Below are 15,796 nucleotides of genomic sequence, written 5' to 3'. Positions count from 1 at the left end.
TGGATTTCAAAGTCGTAGTATGAAAAAAAAGAATGTACACTATTTTTTATACTGATTACTTAAATATTTTGGATATATTAAATAAAATATATCGATATTATTAACTTCACTTATTTTTTTGACTACTAGAAAACTTAAAATTACATATGTGGCTTACACTTGTGACATACATTACACTTCTACTAAAATTCGTGCACAGGTGGGATCCCTCTGCCTGGCTGGTTATCGGGGCCTATCAGGGCCATCTTGCCCAGTCCCGATTGGCCAGACCCCAGCAGCAAGCTAACCTACCAGTCAGAGCATCTGCGCCCTGGTGGTCAGTACACTTCATAGTGACCCGTCAGTGGACCACCCAGTCGGACACTTAGCATATTAGGCTTTTCTATATATAGATTGAGCAACATTGTTCTAGACAATCACCAGGACATATGCACATTTTTAAGAGAGCTCACCATAAACTTTTGTAAGAAAACATTGGAAATTAAAAAAACAAAAAAAACCTGTAACAATTATCTTAACTTGATGACATACTAATGAAAAACTGTTATCTATAAAGTTCTGGCATTTTTGTAATGCATTCATCACAAAACTGAAGTTGAAAACAGAGAATTTATGGCCTTAAACTTCTAATTCACTAAGATGTCAGTGATCAATTGTAGATGACAATTAGAAATTCAATCTTTTTTTCTGCAACTGCTTTTCCAAAGCAAAATACTGTTTCCTATAATCTCTATAATGTTCACATTTCTCTTGCATATATGGGAAACTGACAGTTTCCTTTTTGTCTGAATTCTTCCTCCAGTCAAGCAATCATACAACCTGAGTCTACGAGTGTCCCATCCTTTACCACATCGCACCCTCACCCTGTTCTTCAAATATAAACCCAATTAATGCAAGATATCCTTCACACAGCCCCAAAAGGATATTTTCAACCTTACTATTTTTAAGTAAGATGAATAGAAACACAAATGCAAGTGTTAATAAAGACTAACAACAAATGTTTGGGTATTTTGGTACTTACGTGTAAAACCACATGTGAAAAAAATTCTAAAACTGAGCATTTTAATTTTATTTCAAAATACTCCTACAAATGGACTTTTTTTTTTTTTAGCACATCTTTGAGCAAGATATTGTGAATGAATGTATATGAATTTCAAATTTCAGTTTCCCATAAGTAAAGTTTTATTGGAACACAATCATATTTATTCATTTATATATTGTCTAAGGCTGCTTTGATGCTACATGGGCAGAGTTGAGTAGCTGTAAGAAAAACCATATGGCCTGCAAAATCTAAATTATTTATTATGTGGCCTTTCACATAAAAAGTTTGCCAACCCAATATAGAGAATAATTATTACATTCCATACGGGTTTCTATTGATTGACTGAAGGGTTGCCTCAAGTAGACAGAACTTGGGCAAGATCCCTCCCCCATTCTTACCCTGACATGAACCAGATTGGCATTTGACCTAATTAATATATAGTGGGCTCCTGCATAAGATTTCATTTAAAGAGGTTCTAAGACTAAATAAAAAGCTATGAAAATCAAGAACTTAGTACCTGATTCAGCATATAGACTAAAACTTATACTGAAATATGTTGCCAAATAGGTTATAAAGCATTTTAAAACAGAACTTCTGGGCTGGTTATGGTATGGATCTTCACTCCTTCATCAGGAGGATCATTCAAGGTCCTTTCAGCTCTGATTCTTAAATGAGCCATCTCTCCAAAATGAAATTACATAAAGACTTTTCTTCTATCATTCAGACATAATTATAGCTTCCTTATGAAGAAAATTAAACCTGTCATATACTATAAATGTAGAGCATTCCAAGGCAATTACCTAAAACATATTAATTAGAAAATTAAATATGCCTGTTGGTTAACTTGTTTGGAATTCTGTTTTAAAGTAGGAGGGAGGCTATTAGGTAAGCACTGTGTCACTTTATATTGTCACTTTACATTGTTCATTTGCATACAAATGATGGCTGACTGCTCTCTTTGACAATGAAGAGGCATACAATATATTTGTTTTACCTTAGTATTTGATCTAGGCTATAAATAAAAAGGCTTTTAATGTTTAAGTCTTATAAAAAGTTTATCAATTATGTTTAGATTTTTGTTTTGCCATATCAAAACATAAAAAATATTAAGTCAGTGAGATCAAATTCCTGACTCACTTAAAGAAGTAACAGTGCTATGCATAACTGGCTGTGTTTCTCAGGTCACTGCAGGGCAGACACTTGGCTCAGTACCAAAAGGACAAGAGTAAACTAGTACTGATATATTATTATTGTCAGTTAACAAGCCGCTGACAATTTCAATTCCCAGGGAATATAAATTATCTTTTAAGCCTGTGTATTTTACACACAAATTTATAATCTACACACCTCATCTGAGGACAATAAATGACAACTCCTTTTTCATTATTGTTTTTATAGTCAAAGTGCTAAATTTACAGATAACTTAAATGCAATTTTAAAACCAGCTTTCATAAGATATGCCATAGTAAATATCAAGCGTGATAATACTGTCAATGGAGATAGAAAAGCTGAGTTACAAAATAATTCCTTTTCCACAGTTTTAAATATAAAATACACAATGGTATGTGATTTTGCACTTATTTCAATATTTATTTACTAACGAAGAGAATATTTTTCCTTCCCAAGGGGATTCAAGTTTAAGGAAAAGCCTCTCTGCCCTCCAATCTACAATTAACTTACCTTTTATTTTTTACAAACAAAATACTTGGATTTCTCAGAGCCATCTTTTAACATTTAGATTCAAAAGCTCTGGCAATTTTGAAAAACATAGTTATGTCTCCATAGTAGGGGACTTTCATCCATTGGTGTTTAATATACACCGTCTAAACCAACTGCTAACATAACTTATTCTAAGATAATTTATGCGACATCTTAAGACTGAAAATAAATTTTTACTTTTTGCCTTCTTTTCTACAACATAACCTCTTTAAAGCCTCTTAACTACGTTAGATGCTGGAATTAAACCAGCCAAGTAACAATCAAAATTAAAGTTAAAAAAGAAAGAGAGAAGAAATATAGTAGACGTTTATACCTGAAAACTTACCTTGATCCTGTCATAGGACCTCTTCCATCCTTGTCATATCCCCCACGCCCTCTACCTCCTCCCTGTGACCCGCCATATCCTCTATTATCTTCTCCATACCTACTCACATCACGACGGTCATCTATAAAAAAGAAAATATGTACGTAAATAAATAACTACTATTCTGTTTTCAGACACAGACTTCCCGCAACAACCTTAAATGGCTCTTTAGGTCAAACTATATTTCCTTTGGAAAATAGCATTTGTGAACAGAACCCAAATTCAAGCCATCATAAAACCAACTGGAATTAAATGTGTTCAGGAATTATATTTGTGTCAAACAAAGTCAGACAGCAAAATGGTGATGGTGATGTAGAAAAGTGTGAATTCAAGTACAACAATAGGTACAAAACCCTAATAAATTAGGTGAAAAGCATAACCTGAAATCTGAAAAATTATTACTTTCTTGACCTCAAAAATACTTAAATGCAAATTAAGCATGGATCAGAAATAACTGGATTTTCAAACTGAGATACTCAGTGTACACGTTCACTGAAAAAAATATTCAATGCGAAGATATTCAGTGTGTCCAGCCAGTGTGGCTCAGTGATTGAATGTCGACCCATGCACCAAGAGGTTGCTATTTCGATTCACAGTCAGGGTACAAGTCCAGGTTGTGGGCTGGATCCCCGGTTTGCAGGTATCATACAGAAGGCAGCCAGTCCATGTTTCTCTCACATCGATGTTTCTATCTCTCCCTCCCTATCCCTTCCTCTCTCTCTAAAAGTCAATTTTAAAAAATATTTTAAAAGTTTATCTCCATGTATAAATTTAAAAAATATTCAGTAAATGAGCGTCCACTTTTACTCATTCACTTATTCAATTATTCATGAACCAAGCCCTATACTAGGCAATGAAGGTACAAATATAAATAAAACTGAACTTATGCCTTTTCTTGGCAAGGATAGATTCCTAGCTATCAGTTGTATATATAATGTGCTATCGGAAAACAAGAAGAAATGACTGGTCCTTCTTAGATGAGGTCAGAGAAAGCTAATAAAGATTCATAATTTCCCCAAATCAAGTATACTAACACTTCCAAAAGAAGTGGTAGCAGCAGCAATTGCCAAATGATCACATTTCTCTGAGAAAAAAAGGAAATTAATGTATCAGCAACCAAAAAGTCACATGACCATTTGGGAATCTCCAAGAAGCTCAGAAATAGGAATCTAATAAACTAATTTTGATAGCCATGAGAGAACATATGGCCACAGTTACTCTAAATTTTTACAGTTAAAATCCTATTTGAGTTTTGTGGATTTTTTTCTTTTCTTTAAATCCTCACCTGAGGACATGCTTACTGATTAGAGGGGAAAAAAACATCAAAGTGATAAAGAAACATCACTGGTTGCCTTCCATACACAATCCAACTGGGGATCGAACCTGTAACCCAGGTATGTGCCCTGACCTGGAACTGAACCCAGCAACCATTTGGTGTATGGGACGATGATCCAAATGTAAATGTAATTACTCAATATGTAAGTAATTCTGTAAGTAGAGAAATAAAAAAAAGAGGTAAGTATATCTTACCTTGTGTGTGGTGGCTGTAATTTTCCCTTTGTGAATGGTAGGACTGCTGGTTTTGATTATAGGAATCATGCTGCTGATCATAATTTGACTGCTCATCATATGAACCTTGATGATGATCATAGCCTGACTGCTGGCCATACGAATCTTGTTGACCATAGTTTGACTGGTCATATGAAGGCGCTCTTCCACTTTGGCTAAACAGAAATCAAGAACTTGAGAGATTTTATAGAAGGGTTATGTTTACTGTAGCAAGTCGACTGATACTGATATAAAAAGTCTGACTAGCTAAACCTGAACCATATTTACTACTTTTTTGTGGTGGAAATCATTTCGTTCTTTTATCTATCTATAAAGTCTCTTTTATCACCAATAGAATGACCTTCAAACAACAATTCAACTATCCTTGAAGAGGTGCCACATTATGAGAAAAAACATATGCACCTTTGAAAATAGTGAAGCAAAAAAATCAGTATGATTTTTACATCTCCTTAAATTAAAAAATTAATGGAGCCACAAAGTACAGTAATGTCAATTCTTTAACACACATGCCACAAGTACTGAGTCCCTTTAATAATTACACTGAAAGGCTCTATGTCACCTAATTTTAATATTTCATAATGTTTTAAGGACTACTTTAATTTCAAAAAGGAAGGGGGAAGAGAGGAAGAGAGAGAAGGGGGGGAAGAGGGGGAGAAGTGGAAGAAAAGGGGGAGGGAGAGGGGGAGAGAGGAAAAGAGGGAGAGGGAGAGGGAAACATCAAAGAGAGAATTCACTGATCATCTGCTTCCTGCACACCTCCTACTCGGGATCAAGCCAGCAACCTGGCAAGCCCTGACTGGGAATGGAACTGTGATCTCCTGGTGCACAGGTTGACACTCAACCATTGAGCCACACCGGCAGGGCTCTAATCATTTTTTATAATTATCTTTAGAACCTACAGTATATTCTCTTTATTTTAAAATTTTCTATTTACTTAGAAGCATTCAGAACATCAATAAAAGAGCTGCAACATTTTTTTGCAATTAGAGTGGTACAGTCAATTAACAGAACAATTATTTCATATAAGCTGTATCAGAGACAAGTGAAGATGAAAAAACTAGCATCCCTATATATACCTAATTTGTGCTGTGTACCAACAAGAACCTGCTTTAAATTGCCATGCCAATGTACAATCCCTGTATTATACCGAGCAAAGTTAGTGGCTACTGAAAATATCCATAGGACAGGGATATCTAAAGACATTTGGTAGTGTATTAACTATACAAAGAGAGACACTATACAGCTTAAAAATAAATCTTACACAACTTATATTTCAATTTTTTTCTCTAAAAGGAATTAGTTGTGTACAGGGGGTTAAATGATTTTATAGACAAGAAATGAAACTGCATTAAAACCAACATATTCATCATCACATTCTTCTTCATCTTAAGAGTACATTCTTTTAAATATCTTTAATGATAATATGTTTTAGAAAACAGGTATGCATTCAGATTTTTAGTCTGCTGAGTGAATAGAGAATTCACTTTGTGATGCCATTTTTTATCTGAAAAGAAGTCTAACTACCAAATAATAACATTGCTTTCTTATCTCTGGCAATTCAAAAAGGAAATTCTAAGTATGTTCTTTGCAACATGACTATTAATTACCTGCCTTAAGGATAGGGATGTTGAAAGGAATACTTAATTGGATTTGAGTTCTAATGTTCACTTTTTTAAAAGGTCTCATAACTTATTAGTCACATCTTATTCTGCATCAGATGATCAGATCAGTATGCTTCCCAACTTCCTACCCAAAATATATCATATTAATGGTCAGAACCCTAGCACTTCACTTTTAAAATGGTTGTGTTTGATCTCCAATCAGTGCACGTACAAGAAGCAACTAATCCTATATGATAAAGAGCTAATATGCTAATTAGACTGAACAACAGGAAGACTGAATGGATGAAGCCACTATGGCGACGGCCGAGCCCATTGCATGAATTTCATGCATTGGGCCTCTAGTAAATACATAAATAACTGGAACAACAAATCAATGTCTCTCTCTCTCCCTTCCTCTGAAATCAATTTTTAAAATATTTTTAATTGGTTGGGAACCAAAATCTAACATTTCTCTTTGGTCTACATTTACATGTGACACTTCCAAAAATGTATCCTTATAAAAGGGTTCTTCTTAAATTTAAAGCTAACTAGTAGGGCTTGAAGAGTTCTTCCTTCCAATGTAGCATGCTTTCTGGATGTTATCCCCTACATTTGTACTCATTCTCTACTTTTCAAAGCACTCTCATTAAAGTGATAGTTTGACCTCACAAATCTTTCCCCATTGTTTTTATTTGAATTTCACTTAGAATAATTTTTTTTGCTGCAAGAGAAAATACTAGTGACTTCAGTTTTTCCTTTAATTACTGATACTATCTCATTCTGGTGTTCAAGGATCATCAATTAAATTAGAGAATGCAAAAGCATTTCACAAAATGTAAAGCACAATAAAAAAAGTAAATCATTATTATTAAAATTAATAACAAGTACAGACTCCTCAAATCTGAAAGTTAAAAAAACAATAAGGCCCGACTGGTATGGCTCAGTCGGTTGAGCATCATCACCCCATGCACTGAGAGGTCTCAGGTTCAATTCCCAGTCAGGGCATCTACCCAGATTTCAACCTTGATGCCCAGTAGGAACATGTAGAAAACAGCCAATCAATGTTTTTTTCTCTCTCTCCTTCCAAAAACCAATAAAAATTTATTTTTAGAAAACCACAACTATAAAACCTATAAATGTGCTGGCAAATATTCATATACTTATATTAATAAAATATATTTTAGGGTATCTGAAATATGTGGACAGGTTTTGGCACTTTTTAAAGCATTTTTGTCCCTCAAAAGATAATACATTAAAATAATTTAAAAAAATAGAAATAAAAGCATTGAAAAATCTTTCATAGGTAAGTTTTTATTTAATCTCAGGCATAAAGGAGAGGCCAAGTTTTTCCTTCATGTGTATTCATTTACAGCTAAATAATCATTTTACAAATAACACATCATAAGTATTAAATAACATTGCTAACAATAAAACTGTGAAATTCATACTCCATCAAAAAATTTCTGAAAAAAATGTTCAGTTAGGAGTATATTGCTGAAACCTGTTTAATACACAAAGTATTATTTCCACTGCCCGACACAATCTCAGTACTTTTACTGTTTCCTTACCCTCCTGATGGTTCCGTGTTTTGCTGTCCCTGGTTATTATAAGATTGCTGGCCATATGAGCTCTGTTTTTGATTCTCATAACCACCGTAGGATTGTGAATAACCTAAAGATTGGATGGATATACCACTTAGTAAAGGTTCTGATTTTTTTAAATTTGTAAAGTAGCAAATTTAACAAACCAGTCCAACCTGATTGGCTTTGTCCATAATTGGAGTAGCCGCCATAGTTCTGTCCATATGAGGAATCAGTAGTTTGCCCATAACCAGAATAGCCCTGAAATTTAGGTAAATACAAGTTTTGTCATCTACTTAAGATAAAAATAACTATTTATAAAGAATACAATTTGTATTTTAACCTACTTGTGGTGCTTGTCCATAACCTTGATTGCCTTGATTTCCATAGGAAGAATAACTGTAAAAAAAGAAAAAAAAAGAAAAAAGTAATACTTGAAAGAAATTTGCTAGCATTGGCACAAGCAAATTTAACAGCTTGAAGAACCCTAACCTCATTTTCAAATTTAAGCTTCTTTTCTGAGAAACTGTCAATCTGTCTGTCTCTTGAGTCTAAATTGAAAGGTGATGATCAAAGACAACTAAAGATATAAATGAAGTCACTCCCAGACCTTTTGGATGCCAAACACACACCAACAAAAGTTTTCCTTTGATAATCTCCCACAATTAAACAAAACTTCACCAGAGCTGGAAAATCCCAGTGAATTAATTATGCTTAAAAGGTGGGGAGGGAGGGACAATAAAACAAAACCCATAAAATTATCTGACACAGAAAAATGATGACTGTCAATGCTTTAATCAATTTACTATGTTTTGACAGATTAATTTCTTCCTACTATTTGCCTTTCATTTCCTAGAAATGGCACAGGGTGGCACTAAAAGTTTAATTTTTCGTGCCGTGGTAATTAAAATAATGTATATCTTCAGAATATTATCATAAGATTATTTTGAATCCCCAATGTCAAAACACAGCCTGGAATACAGTTTGACTGAACAAATGTAACTTTCTCAGATTTGAAGAAGTATCTTTAATTTTGCCTAACATGTAAGTTCTAACAAGTCAAAAACAAACTTTCTAAATATATGCCAAAGAAAACTAAAACATTTGCAAAAAAATATTTTTATCATTTTAGAGCTTTCAAGTGCTAACAAAATTTAAATTTGAGAAATATATTTCATTGAATAAACATTTGCTAGCTGCCTACTATGAGATTAGCACCATCCTATGAGAATAAAAAATTAAATCAGTTTTCATGAACTAATATCTGAAATGCTATTCTGAATATCTCACAGTGGACTGCAAAACATTTATAGTATAAGTTCAAGGCTGTATTTCTAGTAAGCATGAGAAACCCTACTACATGTAAACATTCACATAAAACATACTTTTTATTGTGAGCATAATAAGGAATCTTTAAAAAATTCTAACCACTTCTATTATAGTGCTTCTAGAAAATCTTTTCCAAATGAATATATTACTTACAATAAAAATATTAAATGCTTTCTCTAAGAATCTGTTATAGTTCTATTGTTTACATCCTTTTAATAACTGTTCTTTTTTAAATTTTCCAAAGAAAACAATCTTTACTATACCTGTAAGGTTCGTTTTAATCTCCAGGAGGCATCTATATTCACTGATTCAAACAGTCTTTTAAAAAGGGAGGAAGTGTCTCACAGCACCTATTTACAAAGGCTGACTCTTTTCCCTTGCCGAGCTAATATTTAACTCTCTTAAGACATTCAAATACCAAATCTCAAGTGGGAAGGCCTAAATTCATCTTTTTTTCAATTCTACTCTTTCATGGTATTAAAATGTATGTATACTTTACCTTTGCTGCTCACCCCCAGACTGACCGTAACTTCCAGAATCTAAAACACATAAAAAGAATTTTTAATCTGATTTTAAATTATGCTTCCCTCAAAGGCTGGCTTAGACCTTATAGAATAATGTGATAAGAAGTTGTCATATAAAGAAACTATAGAAAGAAAAATGAAGTTAAAGAACTGTGCAAGGAGAAATCTGTACAAGTAGCATTTGCTGATAATAGTACCTACTAGAGGCCAGGTGCACGAAATTCATGGTGGTGGGGGGTATCCCTCAGCCCAGTCTGCACCCTCTCCAATCTGGGACCCCTCGAGGGATGTCTGACTGCCTGTTTAGGTCCGATCCAAGTAGGATTGAGCCTAAACGAGCAGTCAGACATCCCTCTCACAATCCAGGACTGCTTGCTCCCAAATGCTCACCTGCCTGCCTTCCTGATTGCCCCTAACTGCTTCTGCCTGCCAGCCAGATCACCCCCTAACCACTCCCCTGCCAGCCTGTTTGCCCTTAACTGCCCTTCCCTGCAAGGCCTAGTCACCTCCTCTGCTGGCCTAGTCACCCCTAACTGCCCTCCCTTGCAGGTCTGGTCCCTCCCAACCGCCTTCCCCTGCTGGCCTGATCACCCATAACTGCCCTCCCTTGCAGGTCTGGTTCCTCCCAACTACCCTCCCCAATGTGATCATAGATGGATGCCCCCATGTGGACACAAGATGTGGAGGCCATCTTGTGTCCACATGGGGACATCCATCTTTGAGCACATGCAGGCAGCCATCTTGTGTTGGGGTGATGGTCAATTTGCATATTACTCTTTTATTAGATAGGATATCTTTGAAAACAACTACTACACAAACGTGTCCTAATGGTCACAAGGACCAAGTGACCAAATGTGAAACCAGTGAAAAATCCATCCTTTTAGCAAAAACTCAAAAGCTCAAACTATATTACCTTTATATACAAAAAGATATATTAAAACTAACCAGGACCAAAAAGGGGGAAGACACTCTGACAAGATAAATGCCAGGATTACATTTACTTCCATATCCTTCTCAGCCCAACATCTATACCATTCCCTTGTACTGGATTGCCTTGGCTGACAGCAGCAACAAAAGCATCTGTGAAGACTTGGTGAAAGCAGCTATTAGTTGTTTAAATATAACTTTACCAAGCTTTCAGGGTGTTAGCCAATTGATAAAGCAACTCAGCAACACATACTTCGAACTTCCTTTTTGGCAATAAAATCTACCAAGAAAGGCATGAATTGAATAATATATGTAAAAAAATAAAAAATTTTCTCAATACTTAAAAAATGTATGCTTTATCAAAAACCTTTTAATAGGCTATAGCTTTCAGGCTCCTACTCACAAATGAATGACCTAAGTTTATCGATGATGAATAAGAGCAAAATATTAGATGACTAGAGGCCCAGTGCACAAAATTCGGCCTGCTCCCTCTCCAATCTGGGATCCCTCAGGGGATGTCCGACTGCCAGTTTAGGCCCAATCCCTGTGGGCCTACACTGGCAGTCAGACATCCCTTTTGCAATCCCAGACTGCTGGCTCCTAACTGCTCACTTGCCTGCCTGATCACCCTTAACCACTTTGCATGCCGGCCTACTCACTCCCAACTGACCCCCACCACAGGTCTGCTCACCCCAACTGCTCTCTCTCCTGGCGTGATCACCCCTAATCACCTCTGCCTTGGCCCCACCACCATGGCTTTGTCCGGAAGGACGTCTGGACGGTCTCCTGGTCTAATTATTAGTATGGATAGAAGATACTTTCAAGCAAAAAATGACACTCATAGTCAAAGTGCTGACCATTAGACCAACCTTATCCAATTTGAAATACAACCATTTGTTGTTGTACAGTTCTGAAAACCAACCAAAAATCAAATCAGTGACTTTTTCATTCAACTCATATAAAGTTACAATATGAAAACATTACTATATAATAAAAGAATATGCTAATTAGACCAAACATCCTTCCAGATGTCCTTCTGAACAACCTTCGGGACGAAGCCAGGGCTGCAAGGGAAGCCGGTGCCAGCAGCCGAGGGAAGGAAGGCCTACTCTCTTTCTTTTTAAAAAATATATTTTATTGATTTTTTACAGAGAGGAAGGGAGTTAGAAATCAATGAGAGAGAAACATCAATCAGCTGCCTACTGGGGATGTGCCCGCAACCAAGGTACATGCCCTTGACAGGAATCAAACCCAGGACCCTTCAGTCCGCAGGTTGATGCTCTATCCAATGAGCCAAACCAGTTTCAGCGGGAAGGCCTACATCGGGCCTCAAATTACTATATTAAGTGGATGACATCAAATTTGGCACTTTCCTAAGTTCTCCAATCAGACTGAAACTATTTTTAAGCCTTAATTAAATGCAATCCTGACACAACTACTCCTATGAATATGAAAAGCATAAAGCTACATGAGATAAAAAACTGCTATGTCCGTGGTAATAAATGACTATCAATTTATAGCTAAGCAAGTAAGAAAAACATGAAAAGAATATAGAGTCTAGCCGAAACTAGTTTGGCTCAGTGGTAGAGCATCGGCCTGCGGATTGAATGGTCCCGGGTTCGATTCCGGTCAGGGGCATGTACCTTGGTTGCGGGTGCATCCCCAGTGGGGGTGTGCAGGAGGCAGCTGGTCGATGTTTCTCTCTCATCGATGTTTCTAACTCCCTATCCCTCTCCCTTCCTTATAGTGAAAAATCAATATATATATTTAAAAAAAGAAAGAAAAAAAGAATATAGACTCTAACTGGACCATAACAATTAGATGCATCTATCAAATGAGGGGGGAAAGTTAGCTTTAATCAGATAAGAAACGGAAAAGAATTATTGGGGGCGGGATAGGTGTCATGTGAATAAAATTTAAGATACTTTAGGGATGTGTGAAGCTAGGTTAAATTATATCCAAAGGTATGAATGTGGTTTCTCTATGACAAAAGTGGAGTCCAAGATCTCAGTATACATCCCTTTGACACAGGCAAAATTACCGAAGTGCATAACACATAGGTCTTTAGTTCCTGGTTCAAATCTAATACTGAGTCCTTAACCGTAACCCAGTCACTTCAGCTAGCTGACTTTAAAACTGCTGAAGATACAAAAATAAGCATACTGACCAATAAGTCTGACCCTTAGTATAAATACTTGAGTCTGAGGAAGTACAGATGTTTATATTCATCAGAGAAAATCAGTTTATAATTATTTAGGGCATTTCAAACAACTGCTTATTACAGGTAGACACCTAGGCCTTGTGTCTGGATCCACGAATTATTTATAAGTGCTTTTACTTCCAAGTGTATAGGGTTTGATTCTCTTTGTTTTTGTCTTCTAATTACATTCCATTGCAGTAAGAAAAGGTATTTTCTGTATTTTTCCTGGTATTTGTTAGGATTTACTGTTTTGTTGCTTTTCCTCCTTGAAAAATGCTTTACTTGTATAAATATCCCGGAGAATCCAAGATGGCTGCTCGGGTAGGCAACTAGCCGCAGCCGCACACAACAATTTTAATAAAATACAACTAAAATATAAAATGGACATTACCCAGAACTACAGGAAAGTCGACTGACTGGAAATCCTACAACAAGAAGCAAGGAGAAAACCAGAAGGAAGCACGGAGGAGCTGTAAAAGCCTAAGGTACGGAGACACGCGGCACACGCGAAGAGGACGGAGCCGGAGAGGAGGGAGGCCGAGTGCCTGGCGGGCGTTCCCTAGCGGAAAGGAGATAAAACTCCGACTGTGCTGGGCCCCTGACTGCTCTGAACCCCCGTTCTAGGCCAGACCCCGGGGACTCAGGCTCAGCCATAGGGAGCTGGGCTGTAAAGCGGAACCCCGGGGTAGCGGAGAAAGGAGGTCCCGGAGGCGCACTCACTGCCCCCAGAGAAGGGACGGCCGGCTGTGCCGCGGGATTGCCCTGACGGGAAGGAGACTGGGGCTCCAGACTGCTGTGAACGCCACCTCCAACTCCACTTCCAACTGAACTGAACCCCAATACCGGGCTCATTGTGGGAGAGCATAGACTGTTTGGCAGCAGGCGAAAATCGAGGGCACCTTTCTCTCAGAGGCGCCGGCAGCGAGCACTGAAGGACCCGCATAGGGCGGGGCTGACGGAAGCCAAAGCTGCAGGCTCCACCCTGAAACCCCGTCCCATCTGTAACTGCGAAATGCGACAACAAAATAGATCACAAACGAAAGAAATGGAGGACAAAAAGCGTCTGGATATAGAGTTCAAATCTACGCTTATAAGGTTTTTCAAGAATTTCCTAGAAAAGATGGATAAGGCCTATGAGGATATGAAAAGAGATCAACTAGAATTAATAAGGAGTCAACAAGAAATGATAAGGGATCAACAAGAAATAAAGAATACATTGTCTGAAATAAAAAATATTCTACAGAGTCCTAAAAACAGAAGGGAAGATCGCAAGAATCAAGTCAAAGATTTGGAACATAAAGAGCCAGAAGACACTCCTCCACAGAAGCTAGAAGGCAAGAGAATCCAGAAAATTGAAGATAATGTAAGAAACCTCTGGGACAACTTCAAACAAACCAACATCAGAATTATGGGGGTTCCAGAAGATGAGAGAGAGCAAGATATCGAAAACATACTGAAAGAAATAGTGACAGAAAACTTCCCCCACCTGGTGAAAGAATTTGACTTACAAGTCCAGGAAGCGCACAGAACTCCAAACAAAAGGAATCCAAAGAGGACCACACCGAGACACATCATTATTAAAATTCCAAGAGCAAAAGATAAAGAGAGAATACTAAAAGAAGCAAGAGCAAAGAAGGTAGTAACTTATAAAGGAGCACCTATACGATTGTCAGCTGACTTCTCAACAGAAACCATGCAGGCCAGAAGGGAATGGCAAGAAATATTCAAGGTGATGAATAGCAAGAACCTACAGCCAAAAGTAAGCTACCCAGCAAAGCTATCACTCAGAATCGAAGGCCAGATAAAGAGCTTCACTAATAAAAAAAAGCTAAAGGAGTTCATCACCACCAAACCAGAATTATATGAATTGCTGAAGGGGGTTCTTTCAGAAGAGAAAGTAAACAAAGATAAAAATTATGAACAACAAATACGTAATTATCAACAAGTGAATCTAAAAACCAAGGAAATTAAAAAAATCTGATGAACAATATTAACTGTTGAATATAATAGAATCAGAGGTATGGAAGGGGAGTGAACTGACGATTCTTGGGGAAAAGGGGAGAGGGGGGCGTGGGAAGAGACTGAACATAAACTGTGCACCTATGGATGAGGACAATGGGGAGAGGGGAAAGGGCAGAGGGTGGGGTGGGAACCTGGTGGAGGAGAGCAATGGTGGGGGGGGGGGGGAAGGAACATTTGTAATAATATGAAAAATAAAAACTTATTAAGAAAAAAAAAATAAATAAATAAATAAATAAATATCCCTATGTGCTCGAAAAGAACTGTGTATTTCTGTTAAATGAATTCCCTAAGACTATAAGATGATGCTTATTAGTTCTATCATTCATATTCTTACTAACGTTTGGTCTGCCCAACCTATTAATTACACAGAGAGGCATGTTTAAAAACTCTATTTGACTTTTTTTTGGCTTTCATATTTTGAAGCTATAATTACAGTTAGGCATATAAAAGTATCAGCTTACATTTCCTGGTGAATTTCCTTTAAACATTCATTACATAAAAACTATCATTTAAAATGTCCACACATTATTCTGCTGGTAACATAATCTCTATACTTTCAAAATTTCTTATATTTTAGGCCTATTTCTGAACAGCACATATTCAGATTTTATTCCAATGAGAAAATCTTTGTCTTTAAGTTATTTCTGTATTTTTACTACTTTATTTCTACCCACTAATATTGAACTTTCTACTTACCAGGGTTGGTTGGTTGATTCCTTTTAAACTCCTTCCCTGCCTTCTATTAAATGTTTACATTTTCCTTTTACTGCTTTATAAGTGATACATTCAATTTGTTATTTTAATAACTCACCACTCATAATTTAATTATGTTCAATTTTAACATGTATTCTTGGCAAAGTTCAAAATGATCAACTCCATTAGAATATAAAAATCTTACTAACAGGCCAATCAGCCTTCA

General features: G+C 36.6%; 1 protein-coding gene across 1 annotated transcript in view; it reads right to left on the bottom strand.

Annotated features, from left to right (window-relative positions):
- The window catches only part of TAF15 (TATA-box binding protein associated factor 15), a 37,715-nt gene that overhangs the window by 15,629 nt on the left and 6,290 nt on the right, over positions 1–15,796 (bottom strand). The window contains exons 2-7 of the mRNA XM_084863505.1: positions 9,704–9,743; positions 8,223–8,274; positions 8,052–8,136; positions 7,864–7,966; positions 4,656–4,849; positions 3,087–3,207 (exon numbers count right to left, since the gene is read on the bottom strand). Coding sequence (XP_084719631.1) covers positions 3,087–3,207; positions 4,656–4,849; positions 7,864–7,966; positions 8,052–8,136; positions 8,223–8,274; positions 9,704–9,743 — 595 coding nt within the window. The remainder of the gene's footprint in view (positions 1–3,086; positions 3,208–4,655; positions 4,850–7,863; positions 7,967–8,051; positions 8,137–8,222; positions 8,275–9,703; positions 9,744–15,796) is intronic.

Source organism: Pipistrellus hanaki, assembly GCF_964339955.1.
Source record: "Pipistrellus hanaki genome assembly, chromosome: 16".
Lineage (NCBI taxonomy): Eukaryota > Metazoa > Chordata > Mammalia > Chiroptera > Vespertilionidae > Pipistrellus > Pipistrellus hanaki.
This window is presented reverse-complemented; position numbering and strand designations above follow the sequence as displayed.